The sequence below is a fragment of the Scatophagus argus genome, chromosome 2, assembly GCF_020382885.2.
Source record: "Scatophagus argus isolate fScaArg1 chromosome 2, fScaArg1.pri, whole genome shotgun sequence".
NCBI classification, from domain to species: domain Eukaryota; kingdom Metazoa; phylum Chordata; class Actinopteri; family Scatophagidae; genus Scatophagus; species Scatophagus argus.
The window spans coordinates 28,169,682-28,188,713 of record NC_058494.1 but is presented as its reverse complement, the minus strand read 5'-3'; the positions used below and the strand labels follow the sequence as shown (position 1 = coordinate 28,188,713).

The 19,032-nt window shown below is 50.0% G+C and overlaps 4 protein-coding genes across 5 annotated transcripts in view; 3 read left to right on the top strand and 1 right to left on the bottom strand.

Moving 5' to 3' along the window:
- The window catches only part of kcnh1b (potassium voltage-gated channel, subfamily H (eag-related), member 1b), a 34,066-nt gene extending 24,045 nt beyond the window's left edge, over positions 1-10,021 (bottom strand). Inside the window, exons 1-2 of one of the 2 annotated variants that reach the window (XM_046377013.1) lie at positions 9,905-10,021; positions 7,429-7,524 (exon numbers count right to left, since the gene is read on the bottom strand). The gene's annotated coding sequence lies outside the window, so the exon portion shown is untranslated. Of the gene's footprint in view, positions 1-7,428; positions 7,525-8,075; positions 9,033-9,904 lie in introns of those variants that run through there. The other variant, XM_046377004.1, reaches the window with a different exon arrangement.
- LOC124052702 (NACHT, LRR and PYD domains-containing protein 12-like) overlaps positions 1-19,032 on the top strand; it is a 231,900-nt gene that overhangs the window by 114,651 nt on the left and 98,217 nt on the right. The gene's annotated exons all lie outside the window — the stretch shown is intronic.
- On the top strand, positions 1,186-7,408 carry rcor3 (REST corepressor 3). The gene is made up of 12 exons (XM_046377146.1): positions 1,186-1,587; positions 1,685-1,741; positions 2,512-2,589; positions 2,682-2,734; positions 2,844-3,005; positions 3,638-3,762; positions 4,279-4,357; positions 4,730-4,945; positions 5,300-5,377; positions 5,806-5,863; positions 6,421-6,665; positions 6,784-7,408. The coding sequence occupies exons 1-12, from the start codon at positions 1,464-1,466 to the stop codon at positions 7,156-7,158; spliced, it is 1,650 nt and encodes a 549-aa protein (XP_046233102.1). The 5' UTR covers positions 1,186-1,463; the 3' UTR covers positions 7,159-7,408.
- Positions 9,242-16,840, top strand: traf5 (Tnf receptor-associated factor 5). Its single transcript, XM_046377097.1, has 11 exons — positions 9,242-9,379; positions 9,922-10,216; positions 10,756-10,819; positions 11,753-11,854; positions 12,133-12,297; positions 12,421-12,498; positions 13,678-13,752; positions 13,832-13,924; positions 15,370-15,510; positions 15,654-15,819; positions 16,020-16,840. Exons 2-11 carry the CDS (start codon positions 9,951-9,953, stop codon positions 16,604-16,606), a joined length of 1,737 nt encoding a protein of 578 aa, XP_046233053.1. The 5' UTR covers positions 9,242-9,379; positions 9,922-9,950; the 3' UTR covers positions 16,607-16,840.

Sequence of the window (19,032 nt, the reverse complement as noted above, 5' to 3'; positions counted from 1 at the left end):
TGTCACAGCATCCAGTTCCTGGTGTGAGGAACTGGACTTCAGTGTCGAGGGCCTTCCGGAGGCAGTATTGTACTTCAGAATAGGAGTACTACTTAGCAGTAGAGACACATGACAATATCAGTAGCCAATAAAACCTTTAAAATGAATTCTTGGCCTGAGATGTCCAGGCTGCTTAGATGACGCACACAACAAGAAGGTTTTCTCTTATTTTTCCCAGTGAAAGTGAAGACTCTTTGCATCTGCTGTGTTCCATCTCAGCACGAGGAGGCTTATTAATATGTTAGGACCACAGCAGAGACGTGATGTTCTCTCCAGGTGGGCGGAGATTAACATGTGCGTGCACCTGTGATTGGCCAAAATGAGTTGGAGAACGTCAGCATGTCAGATATCAGCAAATATCCAATAAGGTTTTAAATTTTGTCCTGACGCCCAGAAAGTGTCCTGGGGCTGAAAGGACCTCGAACGCAACAGACTACAAAGGAGGTGTGAGTGACGGGGGGCCAGTAGGGACCAACTGCTCTCTGTGGATTCCGGTCTTACGAGGCCTCGTGTTGTTTCCTGTTTGTACTGTGAATTAGTTTAGTTGCAAGTTCACCTTTTGGCCCACATTCCCGTCTTATGAACTAAAGATCTGACATCTTTGTACTTATGGAGTAAAGTGCCTTCATCAGTTGTAACGTGGGACTGAAGCAGCAGTCTGTGAGGGGTCTGCGTCAGATGGACTTCCTCTGCAAAAGAGTCAAATGCAGTTTTGTTGTGCGGATTGTTGAGCGCTGTCGCCCTCTGGTGGTCCCGCAGCGTCAGTGCAGGAACTCCGGCAGATAAACAAGGAACTAAAACAACAACAGGCTAAATTATCATCAGTATTGATCAGTCATATTAAATATAACGTGCTAATGTCATCATATTTGCTGCGTGAATAACTTAAAACGTGTATTTATAAGAAAAGATTATGTTTGCAGTTTAGTTTCTCTGGATGTTTTAAAGATTTTCGGATATTTTGGCTTCGACTTTTCTTTGATATAATTTGGTCGAAGTTTTGGTGCTTTTAAACCGCAGTTTTAATTTCATCTTGTATTTATTTTTATTTTAGTTTATTAGTTTAGGCGGAAGGATCTGCGGCTGAGGCGCACAGCCGCCCGACGGTGCGTACAAAGCCTTCCGCCGCGGTGGTTAGTACCTGCTCAATGTTCGCATTAAGGCGTCGGGAGCCTCCCTCAGTGGAACCATTTAACATGTTACACCTGTGTAAAAGGCAGGGAGATTCTGCCGTTGTTGACTGTGACATGTTCTGGCCCGCAGTGACCGCATCCACCGCGCTGGGAGCGACGACGCCGACGGCGCGACAGCGACACGGCCGGAGCCGCGGACGGAGCGCGAACAGCAGCAGGGAAACCTCCAGCTCCTGCTGACATTTTCTGTCCAGACTCAGCGGCCGAAAAACGGTGACTTCGAGCGGCGAGATGCCGGGGATGATGGATAAAGGCTCGGAGTACCTGGGGAAGGGTCGCTCAAACGGCACCAAGAGTCCGTCCAACGCCTCCAACGGACATTTTTCTGACGAAAGCGGCAGCGACGACGAACACGGTGAGTATAGCCTCGAACAAGCTCCTGTCGCCTCGAACGCGCGCCTTGTTAACGTGAATATTTCAACAAGACGTCCCTTGTGTTTGATGTTTTGCAGATGTGGGGATGAGGGTTGGAGCCGATTATCAGGCCAACATCCCGGAGTTCGAGCCCGGTGAGATGTGACTGGAGTCTACCTGAGTGACGGACGGTGGTAGCCTCGGTGCATGATCCGGTGTCAGAGACTGGAACCACTCGCAGGTCCAGTCCGTGACTCTGGTGTGAACAGTTAAAATCGGGTTTCCGTGCACCGAGGCCCCCCACGTTTATGACATCGTTGTTAATGTTCCCTGTGACGGAGTGGCGGTTTGTTTTGTGCTGTGGAAGCCCGCTTCAGCCAGGGTCGTGAAAAACACATCGTGTAAGTTCATTTATCTTGTGGTGGTTATTATTTTCTAATAGTTTCTCATAATGATTAGACGTACAGGACCCGCTGGGCAGAAAGGGGCTTCCACAGAATCCGCTTTGTATTGCTTCCCCTGTGGTGAAAGTCTGCAGACTAAATACGTTGATACTGCTTAGTGTCTACTCTGTGTTGATGTCGATGTTGATTTTAATGCTGGAGCGTTGAAACATCTGAAAGCTGCCAGATGTGTTGATGAACTGCGACCAGCGAACCTGAACTGTTAGCTGCTGTGTCATCCGTCAGTCAGGCTGCAGAAAACCACCAGTGAGAAGAAAATCTGCTCATTACAGACACAATCAGTGTTTTCTAAGGTTACTTAACCTGCTGGAACTTCAGGTATTAAGTGAGGGGGCCTACGTTTCCCATGATGCACGTGGACAGCCGCTGTGCTGAGACACAGTGACCTGATCAGGATGTTGGACTGCAGGGCAGCTGCTGTGACTGGATGTCAGGTGTAAAACTGGCTGATGTCTGTGCAGGTTCCACCAAGTACTCGGAGAAGGACAGCGGAGGGATGCTGGTTTGGTCCCCGTATCACACCATTGTCGACTCCAAGCGTAAGTCAGCTTCCTGCCTCATGCACGCCGCTGCCGTCCCGTCGGGTCTTCAGTCCGGTCTGAGCTCTGTGTGTGTGTTTTGTCCTCCACAGTGGACGAATACATCGCCATCGCCAAGGAGAAGCATGGCTACAACGTGGAGCAGGTGGGTCCCTCTCGGCGCCCGCACAGGAAACGGACTGTGAGCTCTGATCCTGATTCACCCGCCGTGAGGTCACATCTGTGTGTGTGTGTGTGTGTGTGTGTGTCTCCAGGCGCTCGGCATGCTCTTCTGGCACAAACACAACATCGAGAAGTCTCTGGCCGACCTGCCGAACTTCACGCCGTTTCCAGACGAGTGGACGGTGGAGGACAAAGTTCTGTTCGAACAGGCCTTCAGCTTCCACGGCAAGAGCTTCCACCGCATCCAGCAGATGGTAAACACTCACGCGTCCCAGTGCGGCCCTTCAGAAGGACCCAAACCCCATCCTGAGAGCCACTGGACTGAACTCTTACTCCGTAATGCTGATACTCATACTTCTGTTTCCTTTACTTTGTTGTGCTGGTGTGTTTTCTTAAACAAAGTGTTCGTTCCATCGCTGCACACACGGCGGCATCAGAACCTCATCTGGTCTGGTGCTTCCCTACTCGAGCTGAGCCCCCCGTCCAGGCCACTTATTGGCCGAGTCCTGTCCTGCCCCTCGATTAAACCAAAATTCAGACGTTTATTCATGAAATAGTGACGGCAGGAAGAACAGGATGACCAGCTGAGTGATCAGGTCCCCTCCTCCTCAGGACAGAAACACACACACACGTGTTTTCTTTAGAATAAATCATGCTGTAAGTGTGTAGCCATTTCAGTTAACGGGAAGATCTGAGAGCCTCCGAGCAGACAATGCCTGAGAGGGCTCAGACTCCAGGTCAGGAACCTCCCGGACTCTGATCAAAGTGTGAAACGAGGTTCTCCTGATGAACCACAGAACCACAGTCCTGTTTAATATGCAACTGCTTGTTACCAGCCAGCTGCTGTTTGTTTGCAGTAAACGCTGAATTTCTGTGTCCCATCCAGTTACCGGACAAATCCATCTCCAGTCTGGTCAAGTACTACTACTCGTGGAAGAAGACTCGCTCCAGAACGAGTCTGATGGACCGACAGGCCCGCAAACTGGCCAACAGGAGCAACCAGGACGACAGGTAGAACTGACCAACCAGCACCGACAGACTGCCGTGAGGGCCGACGGCCTCCAGACAGTCAGTTTACAAAGAAACAACTGGCAGCCTTTAGTGATGTGTGACACGAGTGTGAGAGTCCTCACAGGTCAGTCAGTCCGTCAGTCGTAGGCTGTAGTTCATAGGTTGGGACAGCAGGTGGCGCTGAAGCTCCGCAGGATGTCACCTCTTCAGTTATCTGTCAATCCTGCTGCGATGTCGGCTGCAGGCAGGCCTCAGAACGAGGACTGAACAGAAAGGTCTCAGACTCCGAGACCCGAGAGGTCACGTGACCCTGTGACTTTTAGGAAAACCTCAGACAGAGTCGGCACTGAGCGATTTCATTTGGAATCAGAGTCCGACCGTGACGGGAATTCAGATTTCTTAGTTTCAGAAAGCTGATCTTCAGATTCGGGCTTCGTCTCAGACCTCGACTCCGTGACTCTCGTTGTTTTGCTGGGCTGTAAAGAACTGAATTTTGGCTTGTTGTTGTCGTCGTAGTGACGAGGAGATGGAAGAGGCCAATCCCATCGAAGCCAACGACAGCGACTACGACCCCAGCAAGGAAACCAAGAAGGAGGTACACGGACACACCCGAGCTGCTGTTGCCATGACAACAACAGCTCATGATAAAAGAAGCGTAATGTGTTTATGTTCTTGCTTTTATGAAGTGGATTTATTTCTAATCTATCTAATCTAAACTTTTCACTTAACTACTTGTTCTACAAAAAGTTAAAACGTAATGACCAAAACAAGTCAGGAACAAATCCGGACCCCTCAGTAAACATCAGCGTCTCATGTCACGTGGTCTGTCAGCTGTGACTGACTGATGTATTTTAATCTGCCATCAGTCTTTACTGGAGGGTTTAGTTTGATGGCATTTTGACACTTTCAGGACTGTTCAGGTTCATCAGTGAACAGCTCGTCCTCCTCTACGTTTCCCTCCATGCAGAACCAGGTGGAGCCGGTGGTGCCGGGCTCCAAGGTGGCGTTGGGTAGGCGGGAGCACCAGACCCTGCAGCACCGACACCACCAGCGCTCCCGCTGCCGCCCCCCCAAAGGCATGTACCTGACCCAGGAGGACGTGGTGGCCGTGTCCTGCAGCGCCTCCGCCGCCAACACCCTCCTCCGTCAGCTGGACATGGAGCTGGTGTCCCTCAAGAGACAGGTAGGAAGCGCTACAACCTGTTCCAGACCCGGGATCTGAGAAACAAAAAGATGGTGACATGACAACAATGTCAAAGGAGTCCTGATCCGTTTTAAGCCTTTCATTGCTCTGAGTACTGCACCCCCTGCTGACGGAAACTCGGCTGGAGTTTCTTCATCCACAAAACTTTTCTGGAGCTTCACAACTCGTGTGTCACGTATGTTCATTAGCTGCTCTTTCACTCGCTGAGGTGGAACTCCTGGGTAGTGGACAGGTGAGCCGGATGTGTTTGAGCTCAGGTGAAAGGCCCCAGTGATCAGCCTGGGCTCAGAGGAAGCCTCAAAGTGAAGCTCGTGTTTCTGTGTGCTGCTTCAGGTCCAGAATGCCAAACAGATGAACAGCGGCCTGAAACACATGCTGGAGTCCGGGGTCGAAGAGTTCCGGCTGCCTGAGGTACGAACACACAAACAAAATGAGTAAAGGTTGTCCTGAGACCATGTTGGACAGAGACCTGAGACACGGTTCTTAGCTTAAAGGACAGTTCTGGTGTAACACACTTTGATGTGTGAATGACTAATTGGTTCCAAGTCCATTGGATCTGCGGCTGCGGTGTGAAAACGCTTCCTGTTAAGGTGCTCGTTTTGCCGCCGACGGGCTCAGACTGTCACTCTGCAGGTCTTACATTGTTGAAACGATTCATGTTTATCGTGGGAAAGCACACTTTGTTCAAACTGGACAAGAAGTAAGATCTGGTGCATCTTACTTCTTGTCCAGTTACTTCTTAGCCTGTTGTCATAAAGTTTGCACCAGCATCTCTTACGCGATGAGTTCGTGTTCCGTTCACATGCTCGTTGACTCATTGTACCTGTTTGGTCTCGCAGTGTAACCAGAAGGTCAACGCCCGCTGGACCACGGATGAGCAGCTCCTGGCAGTTCAAGGTGAGCTTCGTCGCCATCCGCAGGTGTGAAAGGTGTGAGTAATCAGACGTGATGCAGAACTTCCTGCTGCTGTTCTTAAAGTCCTCAGCAGTGAGACTAAACCTTCACTTCAAATGAGTCAAAATACTGAAATGTTTTACAGGAAGAGCAAAGAGACGTACCTAACAGGGATACAGGATCAGAACGTACGAGTTATTTCACTGCGTCCTGAAGGGCTCCAATAATCACTAGTTCATGTTGTCAATGAATCAAATGAGTTCGTGTGAATTATCACCCGATGGCCGCAGCTCACTTCCTGTCTGGTTCTGGTTCTGGTTCTGGTGTTTCCAGCAGCGGCTGTCTTGATTTCTGATAAACTCGCAGTGCTTGACGTGCTGAGCTGCAGACTGACAGCCAAAGAGCAGACACTCCCCTCAGGAGGCGGAGCTAACAGCCTGAAAATCAGACTTTATGAGTCGAGACTTGAAGCCCTGCTGGCCAACTTCCCTCAGGTCATCCCAGTAGCTTTCTTGACTCGATTGAGACTCGATAGGTGAGTCGTCTGTGATGTTCTTCAGGTGTCAGGAAGTATGGAAAAGATTTCCAGGCCATCGCTGACGTCATCGGCAACAAGACGGTGGGCCAGGTGAAGAACTTCTTTGTCAACTACCGGCGGCGGTTCAACTTGGACGAGGTGCTGCAGGAGTGGGAGGCTGAACAGGGAACACGAGCTCCCAATGGAGACAGCGCCACCTCTGGAGAGGAGGGGAAGAACAGCTCCACCACTCCGTCAGGGAAGAGCACCGATGAGGAGGACGAAGAGGTTTGATCTGTCTTTTCATTGATCTCCTTCCTCACACGCAGACGCTGGTAACTTGATAACTTAGTAAACAAGAATGCTGCAGTGAGTTAATTATGGCTCCGCCCTCTCCTCTCTGCAGGGTCAGGTAACCTCCTCAGGTGCGTCTCCTGCTGCCTCCTCTTCTTCAGCTCAGATTCCGGTGACATCGAGCACCTCCTCCCTCCACCAGCCTCCTCCCCTCCTGCGGCCCTCCCTCCCAGCCACGCCCTCCCTGCACCGCCAGCCCCCACCCCTGCAACAACAGGCCCGCTTCCTGCAGCCCCGCCCCACCCTGCAGCAGCCCCCACCTCTCATCCGCCCCTCCAACCCCCTGCCCCCCCGCCTCAACCCCCGCCCTCCCGCTCCCATGACCCTCTGTGGCAACCCCGGAGGGTCGGGGTCGAGCTCCGGCCAGCAGCCCTCTGGACTGGCTGCTCACCAATCAGAGACGGCCTCGTCTTCCTCCCTCCACTAACAAATGTCAGCGTTTCTGAATATTTTCTGCCAGGCTGCTGCGTTCAAGTCCTGTGGGAAAATCTGAGTGATGTCATTCTTGACAACAGTAATTTTCCCTGCTTGTGCTTTACAGAAAACAAAACCATTAGGGGTTGAAGATGGTGTTTCCCACAGGACCTGCCTGCAGCATACCTGCTGGTTGATGGACACCTGGTTTTAACATAGTTGTTTTATGAAAGATTGTTGATTATTAAAGGCAGAGACATTTCGGTGTTCGACTGATCCTTACCGGACGTGGCATCCCACAGGGTTCAATCTTGGGTCCCTTCGTTTTTGTCCTCAGTTTGTGTCCACTTGGACATAAAACAGCGGCTCACAGCACCACCTGTAAAACATGTCTGAGTCAGTAGTTCAGTCACTGACAAGCAGCCCAGTAAGGTTCCCCATTATCATCTACAAACTCGAATCAGTGAGGCTCAGCCTGATTGGTTGGTCCAGCAGTTGAACAGACGCACAATAAATGCTTTCTGTACTGATGTGAAAGCTGCTCCCCAGAGGACGAACCCTTTAGAGTAGACCCCTTTAGACCGCGGTCTTTCCTGTAGCATTAGTGAGGATGTTGGGACGACCGCTACTGAGACTTCAGTCAAAGACAATAGTATTTATGGAGCCCAATCACAAATTTGACAATTGTTTTTTAACGATCTTAGCTGCTTACCGTCTTACAGCCTGGAAGTGAACAAGAAAAACGTAAGCCTGACAGTCCTGCATTGGAAGGACGAGTCTCATTTTGTTCCGTGTCTTTCTGATGCAGCATCACTTTGACTCGTGGAAACTGAGACTGAAATGATTTAACAGACTAAACACCTCGTGACAATAAGCGGCGGATTAATGGAAAATGAAAAAAGTTGTTTAAGGCAGCTCGCCCAGACTCACACTGTAACGCTGGGCCAGTGAGACACGACACATCGATCCCAGTCGATGTGATTGGCTGCCACCCAACATGGCGGCGTGTCCGTGGTTACAGGCGGTGAATAACCTGACAGTGAGGATGTTTGTGTATCAGGTGGAGGTCAAACTGACGGCCTCAGTGTTGTGTACAGTTTCATACCCACTACAACCCTTTGTAACCTGCTGTCCGTCCAATCAGCAGTCAGCAACTGGTTAACGAACCCTGTGACCAACACCTGCTGCACGTCTGCTTTTCCAGGTGACTTTTGGAAACACTAAAGTTCCACTCAGACGTCCTTTTCTGTTGAAATGTCTCTGCAGCAGATGTTGTCTTCTTGTGGACAGACGCGCCCTCAGCCCGTCTTCTCATTATTTATTCTTCCTCTTCCTGGTGCTACCATTCTGTAAACAAGTCATTGTGAAAGTGCTCTTAATGCTTTTAACTGGAGTCGTAGAGTTTGAGTTTCAGTAGGACTTGGAACGTATTGCTGTGACGATGAACCTGCTGTGTGTCATTAAAAACTGCATTCGTACCATCAGACTGCTTCATTCTTCAGTTTGTCCGTCTGTCACATCTCAGACAAACCAAACAACAAAATCAAGTCAACGAGTACACAATCACATGTGGTCCCAGAGAAACCGGAGCCGCTCCTTCACTCGGTGCAGCACTGACGTGATGACCTGACCCGTCGTGACTCCGCTGCGGGCTTCCTGTTGCACAGCAGGAAGCTTTTCAACGTCCCGCACTTCGACACGTGATCTGCCGCGCATCAGATGAGCTCACACTCAACGTACGGCTGCGTGGTTACCGCACAGGAGCAGAAGCGGCAGCGAACTCAGCGCGGGCGGCCGCAGGTTGTTGCTGTTAAGTCACTTCCTGCACTTGTGATTTCCTCTTCCGCAGTGGCTGCAGTATCGACCGCGGGTCATCGGTCCTGATCAGGGATATCGATCCGCTGTGACGGCCGGGCTTCAGCGCGGGGCCGACGTGGACGCGTTCTGCCGGACTGCGGTGAGAAAAACTACTTTTGTGTGTGCAAAGTGAAAGTAAAGACGCGCCGCTTGACGAGTCCTCAGCGGGGACGCGGGCGCCTTCCGGCGGGTCGAAGCTCCAGTGCGGGACATGTGGACGGCTGTCCGGCTGCCCAGCTGCTGGAGAGCAGCCGTCAGGCGGCTTTGAAGACCCGCAGCACACCGCACTGACGAGGAGGAGGCTCGTGCACTGGAGAGCCGCGCGCACCTGTGTCATCAGCACGTGCAGTAGCGCGACAGCAGCAGTCCGATAACAAGTATGTTTACAATACTTAAGATACTTTTACTTCAGTGAGTACTTCTTCGCTTTGGCTCAGGGTCTGAGGACTGAGGACAAGTGAGTGAGTCTGATGCAGACTTCAGCTCACGTCAGTTTCACTTGAAAGTTTCATTTCCGCCGTTTCTACAAGAAGCCCTGAGCTTTGGCTGCTTGATCCCGGTGTCCTTTTAGGAGAACATCAGCCCAGATGTGACTCTGAACCTTGACAGACCAGATTAAAGAACATGCAGGACAGCTTGCATTGATTTTACTCACAGACACAGACAGTAAGGCAGCAGAGTCTGTGTGGCCTGTGAGGCAAAGTGCAGGGCCAACAAGTCATGATGAAGATGAGCTCTGCAGCACGTGGTGACAGCACCAAAGTCTGAAAGCGCTCACCTTATGCTCCAGATCTCACCTGTCTCACCTGGCTTGTAAACTGTTTTTTGTCCAGCCGTTAATTGACTGGAACTGCAAAGTTAAAGCAGAATTTGAAATATTTGAACTGAAAAAGCAAACTAACCGAGTCTTGTAATGTAGGATCTGCTCAGAGCGCCTCCTCCAGACGCATGGCCACAGCAGGAGAAAAGCTGAGGGGATCTAAGGAGTCCAGTTTGCAGTCTGAGGAGTCAGCGGGGCCCGGGGAGTCCAGGATGACGTTGACGGGCTCCCTGAACTCCTGGGAGTCGGATCTGACTTCCATCCAGCACACGCTGAAGTTTGTGTTGAAGCTGAGGGAGGAGTTTGTTTGTCCCGTCTGCAGAGGAGTCGTGCTGAACCCACAGCAGAACTCCTGTGGACACATCTACTGCTTCCACTGTCTGCAAGGACTGCTGTAGGAGCCAGTCCACCTTAAGACACACTCACACTCACAGAGTCCACCTTAAGACACGCGCACAGAGTCCACTTTAAGACACTCACACTCACAGAGTCCACCTTAAGACACACGCACAGAGTCCACCTTAAGACACACTCACAGAGTCCACCTTAAGACACACGCACAGAGTCCACCTTAAGACACACGCACAGAGTCCACCTTAAGACACACTCACAGAGTCCACCTTAAGACACACCCACAGAGTCCACCTTAAGACACACTCACACTCACAGAGTCCACCTTAAGACACACCCACAGAGTCCACCTTAAGACACACTCACACGCACAGAGTCCACCTTAAGACACACTCACACTCACAGAGTCCACCTTAAGACACACTCACACGCACAGAGTCCACCTTAAGACACACTCACACGCACAGAGTCCACCTTAAAACACTTCACACTGATGGAGTCCACCTTAAATCACACACTGACCCAGTCCATCTTGAAACACGTCCACATGTCTTCAGCACTGTGATGTTCTTTGTGTTTCAGGGAGAGTTCGTCACCGTCCAGCCCAGTTTGTCCAGTGGACGGAGCCGTGATCACACCTGCTGAGGTCAGGACCACACCTGCTGCAGCACATTCACACACATTTTCAGGAACTCAGAACAGCAGAACAGTTTCAGTACTTCTGCTGTTATGCATCTCAGTTTGTGAGCTCCGCTCACGCCCCACACCCCTCTATCTCTATGTCTCTGTCTGTCTGTCTGTCTGTCTGTCTGTCTGTCTCTCTCTCTCTCTCTCTCTGTCTGTCTGTCTGTCTGTCTGTCTGTCTCTCTCTGTCTGTCTGTCTGTCTCTCTCTCTGTCTGTCTCTCTCTCTCTCTCTCTCTGTCTGTCTGTCTCTCTCTGTCTCTCTCTCTCTCTCTGTCTGTCTCTCTCTCTGTCTGTCTGTCTCTCTGTCTGTCTCTCTGGCCGTCCACATTGAGTTGGGGTCTGCTCTGAGGTTTCTGCCTTCTAAAAGTCAGTGTTTCCCTCCACTGTTGCTCATGGGGGAATGTTGGCTTCTCTGTATTATAAAATTTAATGAAAGAGTTTGGTCTCAACCTGCTGTAATTGGAAAGTGTCATGAGTTAACTTTAGTTGTGAATTGGTGCTACATAAATAAACTGCATTGAATTGAATTGAATTGAACAAAATGCAAACTGATGTCTGAGGTTGCTGTGTGACACACACCTCAAACAAACGTAAGTCATATTTCACAGTGTCAGGGGGTGTGAAGAGACAGCAAGGACAGGGACCCAAAGACATGAAGCCAAGACGGGACTGCAGAAAACAGAACACTTTTGACTTTATGCAAATAAGGTGAAGCAGCGTTGAAGGGGCCTCAGTGAAGGTGAAGAGGTGGAGGTGAAAACAACTTGTGTGTTTAATATGAAAGAAAACATCACCTGTAGTTCCATGGATTCTTCACATCCCTCGCCGGACCTCCTTCCTGTCAGTGTCAAGCATGTCAAAGTTAAAACTAATCAAGAGTTTTGCTCCTTGCAGGTTTTCCAGGACAACTGCTGCAAACGAGAAATCTCCAATTTGGAAGTGTACTGCACCAACTCCCCAGCCTGCACCTCTGTTGTCACCCTGCACCACCTGCAGGTAGACCCTGAAGCAGCAGTTCAGTCTGAAAACTCAGTGGGCTGACTGATGGACTGTGATGTGTGCGTACGCCTCAGCTCTGACCTGGTCAGGGCGGTGATGACAATACGTGTTTTTTCTACAGTACAGTAAACTCACCATGTGACGCGCTAAGCGAGCCAGCAGCCCACCTCACGAACACGAGTTAAAACACAACTCTGAGTCTCAGAGCAGACACGACCTTCTCATGAGGCTCTGAGACAGTTTTGTTTTGTTTTCCGTCACTTCGTCCCATGCAGGAGCACCTGAGGTCGTGTCCCTACGAGCAGCTGCAGTGCTGCAATCCAGGCTGCAGGGCGGTGCTACAGAGGAGATATCTGCAGGACCACCTGACCAACACCTGTCCCCAGCGCACGGAGCCCTGCCCGCTCTGCCAGCAGCCGCAGCGACTCGGCCTCATCCAGGTAGGGTCCTGCTCAGACAGTGCCTGACTGACGCTCTGGTCTCCTGCGAGTGAAGAATCATCAGCTGTCCAAATGTGCCGAAATGTTGAGTCCCGCTGATGTGTTTCTGTCTGTGTTCTGTAGGACCATGTGCAAACTTCCTGTCCAGAGGTGGAGTTGGACTGTCCCAACAGCTGCTCCCAGAAGGTCCCCAGACACAAGGTGAGCCCAGTGTCTACATGGACCTACAGAAACAAGGAGTAGGCCACTATGGCCATGTTTTGGCAACGTAGGACCACTTGGGCCAGCCTTAAGGGCCGTCCCCTCCAGGAATGATAACGATGTGATGTCCGCAGCTCCAGCTGGCAGCAGCTCAGCTTTAGTTAACTGGATGTTTCTGAACCGTTGCTGCTTTGGTGAGAAAAGAAAACCACAAAACGAGGAGGTGAATCCAACACTCTGTTGCCACAGCTGTCATCTTCATCAGTTTAAAGGGGTCCAAAGTGACCTTCAGAGACCCCAGCAGCCCCAGACCCCATTTGTCAGAATGTCTTAGATAAATAGTTTTTTATGTGTAATTTGTAGCCCAATGTGTTAGCCTAACATGCTTTTTAAATTACTTTATTAATCCTAAGCTGGGAAATGACTTCTCTGCATTTAACCCATCACTGACTGAAACACACACAGGAGCAGTGGGCAGCATCAAGCGCCCGGGGAGCATATTGGGGGGTTAAGTGCCTTGCTCAAGGGCACATCAGCCGGCTAATGGAGAGGGGGGCATTATCACTGCACCACACTCGAATTTTTCCTGCCTGTCCAGTGGGGGAATCGAACCAGCAACCCTCCGATCACAAGCCGCTTCTCCAACCTCTAGGCCACAGCTGCGCCCAAAGGGGAATGTCCTTTGGGGGCAGCCACCAAAAGGAGGCGAACGCTGTCTTAGCCAAAAGGCCGAGAAACGAGCAAGTTGTAGGCAACAACAGAAAATCAGAAGAAAGTCGCTTAGTCTACAGTTAGAAACCAACATGATAAGCTCTGTGGGGATGGATTTTGATTGGCTGTCAGAGGGGTTGGGTAGGTTTCTCGTCTCTCCAGCCCGATGTGTGAGCTTAAACCGGTTTGATTTTACACTTTGTCATCTGGTTGTTGGGCTCAGTGAGAGCAGCTGCTGAGTCGAGTGCGACACCTAGTGGTAAAATTCGGTACATCCTGTCCAGAGGTTCGCAGGGTGAAGCGACAAAGTGCATCGAAGTGGACCCACGCAGCAACTGTGATTCACATTTATCAACGTCTGAAAGTCCTGAATAACCAATCAGAATCAAGTATTCCACAAAGCAGCCCAGTGAGACGAACACGTGAACAGATGCTGACAGCTGTTTGAACCTGCCTCTCGTCCCCCAGCTGACGGAGCACAGAGACGCGTGTCCCGACCTTCACATCGACTGCCCTTTTAAGAAGTTCGGCTGCTTGGTGAAGGTGGGTTCATCTCAAGACCCGGCGAGGACACAAACTCACAGTGTGTTCAGTACCTGACCGCAGGTGTCGTGTCCTGCAGGATAAAAGAAAGAAAGTGAAGCTGCATGAAGACGCTGCTGTCAACCATCACATGCTGCTGGTCCTGAGGAGCAACACTCACCTGGAACAACAGGTACGTCCTCAGCCCACACTCTGATTCATGACACATCTGAAAACATGATCGTCCCGTTACTGCAGTGACATCAGATGACACATGTACCAGTGATTCCCAAAGCGTTTCACGTCAGGAACCCCTGAACAGACACAAGTCAGGCCACGGACCTGATCTGACCCCGTCTGAAAAGAAATGTGCTTTGTTTTCTCACAAAACTGTATGAAACACATGGCCGAAACAGTCACACCTTCTGTCATAATCATAGTGACACTAAAATATTCTCCCTTCTGCTGGGGAGCTGGAACAGAACCCCCTTTGAGAACCACCAGGTTTAACCATGAGCGGTTACAAGTGCTAAAAGTAATCTGTAGTGGACTCAGCTTTGTCAGTTTTGGTCTTGTATTTGTTCTTGTATTTCAAAGCTGCCATCATGACAAAAAATACTCATCAGAAAGTTTCTTGACATTGTTCATGTTATGCTCATTAAAACTACGACTTACTTTGTCTTGCAGTATTCTGGTACTTTGTCAGTGCTGGACAGAGTGAAGAGTGAGTCGCTTTGAGAGGACACTGGATCATGTAGCATCTGTCCATCGTTTAGTTCACTCTGCTGATTTCAGGAAGAGTCTTCATGAATGAGAACTTCATGAATTATCATTCTTGCTTGAACAAACTCATTGTAATTACAATATGCTGATCTTTCTGGCTGTCAGCTGAGTGGTGGGTTGGAGCCAAATGCAAACACAAATAGTATTCAGCAAAGCTTTTGCTTTTGAGATGGATGGCCGACGTGACAGGAGAGTGAAGGAGAGATTGAGCAGCAGCTTGAGTAAGATAAACACAAATATACACAAAGTGCAGTCCATTGATATGCAAGTGCACTATGTAGACATAAGTGTCCAGACACTCCTCTTCACGGGGCTGTTTTTCGGGGTTTGGACTCTTGTTTCCTACGCACCAGTCCACGAGTTCTTTCACAAACTCGTCGTCGTTGGAGATCAGTCCAACCACAGCTGCGTCATCCGCTAACTTCAGGGGGCTCAGAACACACCATGGGACAGGACTCATGAGACGCCATAGAAGGTCTATGGCCTGTTTGTTAACAAGCCCAGGACCCAGCTGCTACATGTTGTGTGATTCTTTTGTTTGCACTGCATCTCCACTCGATAAGGACTGGCTAATCTGCTGGACTGCTCTGCTCTTCTGCTTGGGTTTCCACAGACAGCTCTCATTGTTAGCTCCACTGTCAGTCTCTAACTGACCACTCATTTCCTGTCCCCCTGATGTTACACCATTTTCCAACATGGATTTGGAAAATGAAATCGAGGAGAACGCTGCTGAGCCTCATAGCGCCTCCCCGGCCGAGGAATCTTGTAAAGTGCTGTCTGGCAGCATTTTTCAGGCGGCGCAGCAGATCGAACCAAGACCATCTGTAAACATCTGACTGTTATCTCCTCTGTCAGGTGGAGGTTCTCCAGGAGGAGGCGCTGCTGAGGCATCAGGAGGTCCAGACAGACAGTTTACTGCTTGCTGATGTGCAGGAGGAAATCAGACCACTGCTGCAGCAGAACAGCAGCCATGAACACATCATCTCCACGGCTCAGGTTAACACAGTTTGACTCCTCCTGTCACTCCATCATCATCATCCAGTTCCATTTAAGAGTTACGACAGGAAGCTGCTGTCTGCAGTGTCAGAACAGCCTGAATAAACTCTGTTACCTCTATCTGTCTGTCTGCCTGTGGTCAGAGGACTCTCAGCAGGCAGGAGGACACCCTGTCCACCATCCAGCGGGAAGTCCAGCAGGTGGCTCGGGGACTCGGTCCTGGCCTGGAGGAGCTGGAGCAGCTCAGGAAGTCTCTGGATGCTGTGATCCAGGAAGTGTCGGCAACAGAGGCCCTTAAAGAACACCTGGGTAACAAAACCTAAAGTCTGCCTCATTGAACGTGCTGTGAAGGATGGACTCACAGTGTTTCTTCCTTCTTGTTTTTAAAGGGAAGGGTAGGTGTGTCTTTATGACCCCCCTACTGCAAGAAGATCCAGTTTACAGTTTGGATTGCTTTCAGATTTAGAACAATGTTTCAATGCTTCTTTGAATGCTCTTGGTATTTTCAGCATCTTTGGAGGACAATCTGAAGCACCACTCTGGTCTCCTGGATCTCCATGCCGCTCAGCTCAGTCGTAACAAGGAGCACCTGCGGGAGCTCGAGGCCACGTCCTACGATGGAAAATTGATCTGGAAGATCGAAGACTTCAGGAGTAGGAAGGAAGCTGAGGCCAGGGGTCAGCTGCCTTGTCTGAGCAGCGCACCTTTTCACACTAGCCGGTGTGGCTATAAAATGGCTGCCAAGATCTATCTGAATGGGGACGGGGAGGGAAGAGGGACTCACCTGTCCCTTTATGTTGTCCTGATGCCAGGAGACTTTGATGCTCTGCTTCCATGGCCTTTTAAACAAACCGTGTCTCTGTCCATTCTGGATCAAAGTGGTGCTGGTAACCACCGGAGCCTCAGCTTCAGACCAGACCCGACATCCAAAAGCTTTCAACGACCTGCCGCTGAGTCCATTGGCAATGTCGCTGTTGGATTTTCTTGCTTTGTTCCCCTCAGCAAGCTGGAAACTCCCCAGGAGGCCATGTATGTGAACAATGACACGCTGTTTGTCAAAGTGAAGGTGGACACTGCGGGTTTAGAGCAGCTGTGAGATTTTGTCTTCAAGTTAATTCAATTTTATTTAAAGTGCCAATTCATAACAGTTATCTCAAGACGCTTTACAGGTGTGTAAACTACACATTCAGAAGAAGAGAATCAGAGAGAAACAGGTCCCAGGGCAAAACCCCACACTGAGTCAGCATTCGGCCACAGTGGAGACGAAAAACTTCCTCTTAACAGGCAGAAACCTCCAGCAGAACCAGACTCAGTGTAGACGGCCTGGGAGGGAGAGGGGGGAGAGGGGGGAGAGGAGAGACAGGAGAGGGGGGGAGAGACAGGAGAGGGAGGGAGAGGAGAGGCAGGGAGGATAGAATGAACAGTGCAGAGAGGAGCAGCAGGATCCAGGCAGGGCCATGGAGAGGGTTCTGGATCCAGCAGCACTATCAGTGCAGCAGGCAGGGCCATAGAGGGCTCAGGATCCAGCAGCAGTACCAGGCCTCAGGAGGGCGGGGTAGGAGATTCTGGATCCAGCAACATGCTCTGGAAGTGCTAAGGAAAGATGGAGCACAAGAGCTCCAGGGGAGAGGACGAGTTAGTGCTGCACCAGTGATGGGACATGATGAGTGAGTCCTCCTGCTCTGAAAGCTCGGGGTCTAAGGATCTCCCCCAGCTGTCCAAACCTATAGCAGCATCACCAGGGGTTGGTCCAGGCAGAGCCTGAACAGTCCTAACTATAGGCTTTGTCAAAAAGGAGGGTTTTAAGTCTACTCTTAAACACAGAGAGGGTGTTTGCCACCCGAACTGAGGCTGGTAATTGGTTCCACAGCAGAGGAGCTTGATACCTGAAGGCCCTGGCTCCATAATTACATTTGGAGATTGGTGGTGTTAGCAGTAAGTCTGAATCTAAGGAACGCAGCACCTTAGAGGGCTGATATGGTTCAATGAGATCAGTGATATATGATGGTGCCAGACCATGCACGGCTTTGTAGGTTAGGAGGAGGATCTTAAATTCTACTCTAAATTTTACTGGGAGCCAATGTAGAGAGGCCAGCACAGGTGAAATGTGGTCACACCTCTCAGTCTGAGTCAGGACACGAGCTGCAGAGTTCTGAATGAGCTGCAGAGTTCTGAGGGACTTTTTAGACCACCCTGACAAAAGAGAGTTACAGTAATCCAGCCTGGAGGTAACAAAAGCATGAATGAGCTTCTCAGCAGCATCTAAGGGAAGGACATGCCTTATTTTTGCAATGTTAACACATGTGGACTCAGTTGCTTTTACACTGGCACCACCTGGTGGTCATTTTAATTAAGAGACTGTGGTAGACAACAGCACAACACAGACTGACACAGACGCATCTGGAGAAACTGGTGGCTGAAGTGGGCATGTGCACAATAGCACTGAGATTTGACTGGAGTGCAGCCGGCCCTCTTAATGAGTCAATGTATGACACGAATCACGATTCCCAGCCGTTAAAAAACCCATACAGCACATCCAGAAAGTATTCACATCACTTCGCTTTTTCCACATTTTGTTGTGTTACAGTCTCATTCCAAAATGGATCAAATTAAATTTCTCCCTCAAAATTCTACACAAAATATCTCATAATGACAAAGTGAAACAAGTTTGCTTGAATTTTTTGCAAATTTATTAAAAATGAAAAACAAAAAAATGGAACACATAAGAGTATTCACACTCTTTGCCATGACACTCAAAACTGAGCTCAAGTGCTTCCTGTTTCCATTGATCATCCTTCAGAGGTTTCTAAGACTTGAGTTGAGTCCACCTGTGGTAAATTCAGCTGATTGGCTGTGATTTGGAAAGGCACACACCTGTCTATATAAGCCCTCACAGTTGACAGAGCACAGACCAAGCCATGAAGTCAAAGGAACCGTCTGTAGACCTCTGAGACAGGATTGTGTGGAGGCACAGATCTGGGGAAGGGTTTCTGTCACATTAAAGGTCTCAAAGAGCACAGTGGCCTCCATAATCCATAAGTGGAAGAAGTTTGGAGCCACCAGGACTCTTCCTGGAGCTGGCCTCCCAACTAAACTGAATGATCAGGGTAGAAGGGCCTTAGTCAGGGAGGTGACCAAGAACCCAGTGGTCACTCTGACAGAGCTCCAGTGTTGCTCTGTGGAGAACCTTCAAGAAGGGCAACCATTTCCACAACACCTCACCAATCAGGCCTGTATGGCCAGACAGAAGCCACTCCTCAGTAAAATGCATATGAAAGCCCACCTGGAGTTTGCCAAGAAGCACCTGAGGGATTCTCTTTGGTCTGATGGAACAAAGATTGAACTCTTTGGCATGAATGACAAGCGTCATGTCTGGAGGAAACCAGGTACTGCTCATCACCTGGCCAATATCATTTCACCTGTGAAGCATGGTGGTGGTAGCTTCATGCTGTGGGGATGTTTTGTGACAGGAACTGGGAGACCAGTAAGGGTCCAGGGAAAGAGACTGCAGCAATGCACAGA

Coding starts and splice junctions, on each gene's coding strand:
- traf5 (XM_046377097.1), top strand. CDS start 9,951: ATGGCCACAGCAGGAGAAAAGCTGAGGGGATCTAAGGAGTCCAGTTTG. Junction 12,298..12,420: donor AGCGACTCGGCCTCATCCAG/GTAGGGTCCTGC, acceptor TGTGTTCTGTAG/GACCATGTGCAAACTTCCTG. Junction 15,511..15,653: donor ACATCATCTCCACGGCTCAG/GTTAACACAGTT, acceptor GCCTGTGGTCAG/AGGACTCTCAGCAGGCAGGA.
- rcor3 (XM_046377146.1), top strand. CDS start 1,464: ATGCCGGGGATGATGGATAAAGGCTCGGAGTACCTGGGGAAGGGTCGC. Junction 1,742..2,511: donor CATCCCGGAGTTCGAGCCCG/GTGAGATGTGAC, acceptor ATGTCTGTGCAG/GTTCCACCAAGTACTCGGAG. Junction 3,006..3,637: donor TCCACCGCATCCAGCAGATG/GTAAACACTCAC, acceptor TGTCCCATCCAG/TTACCGGACAAATCCATCTC.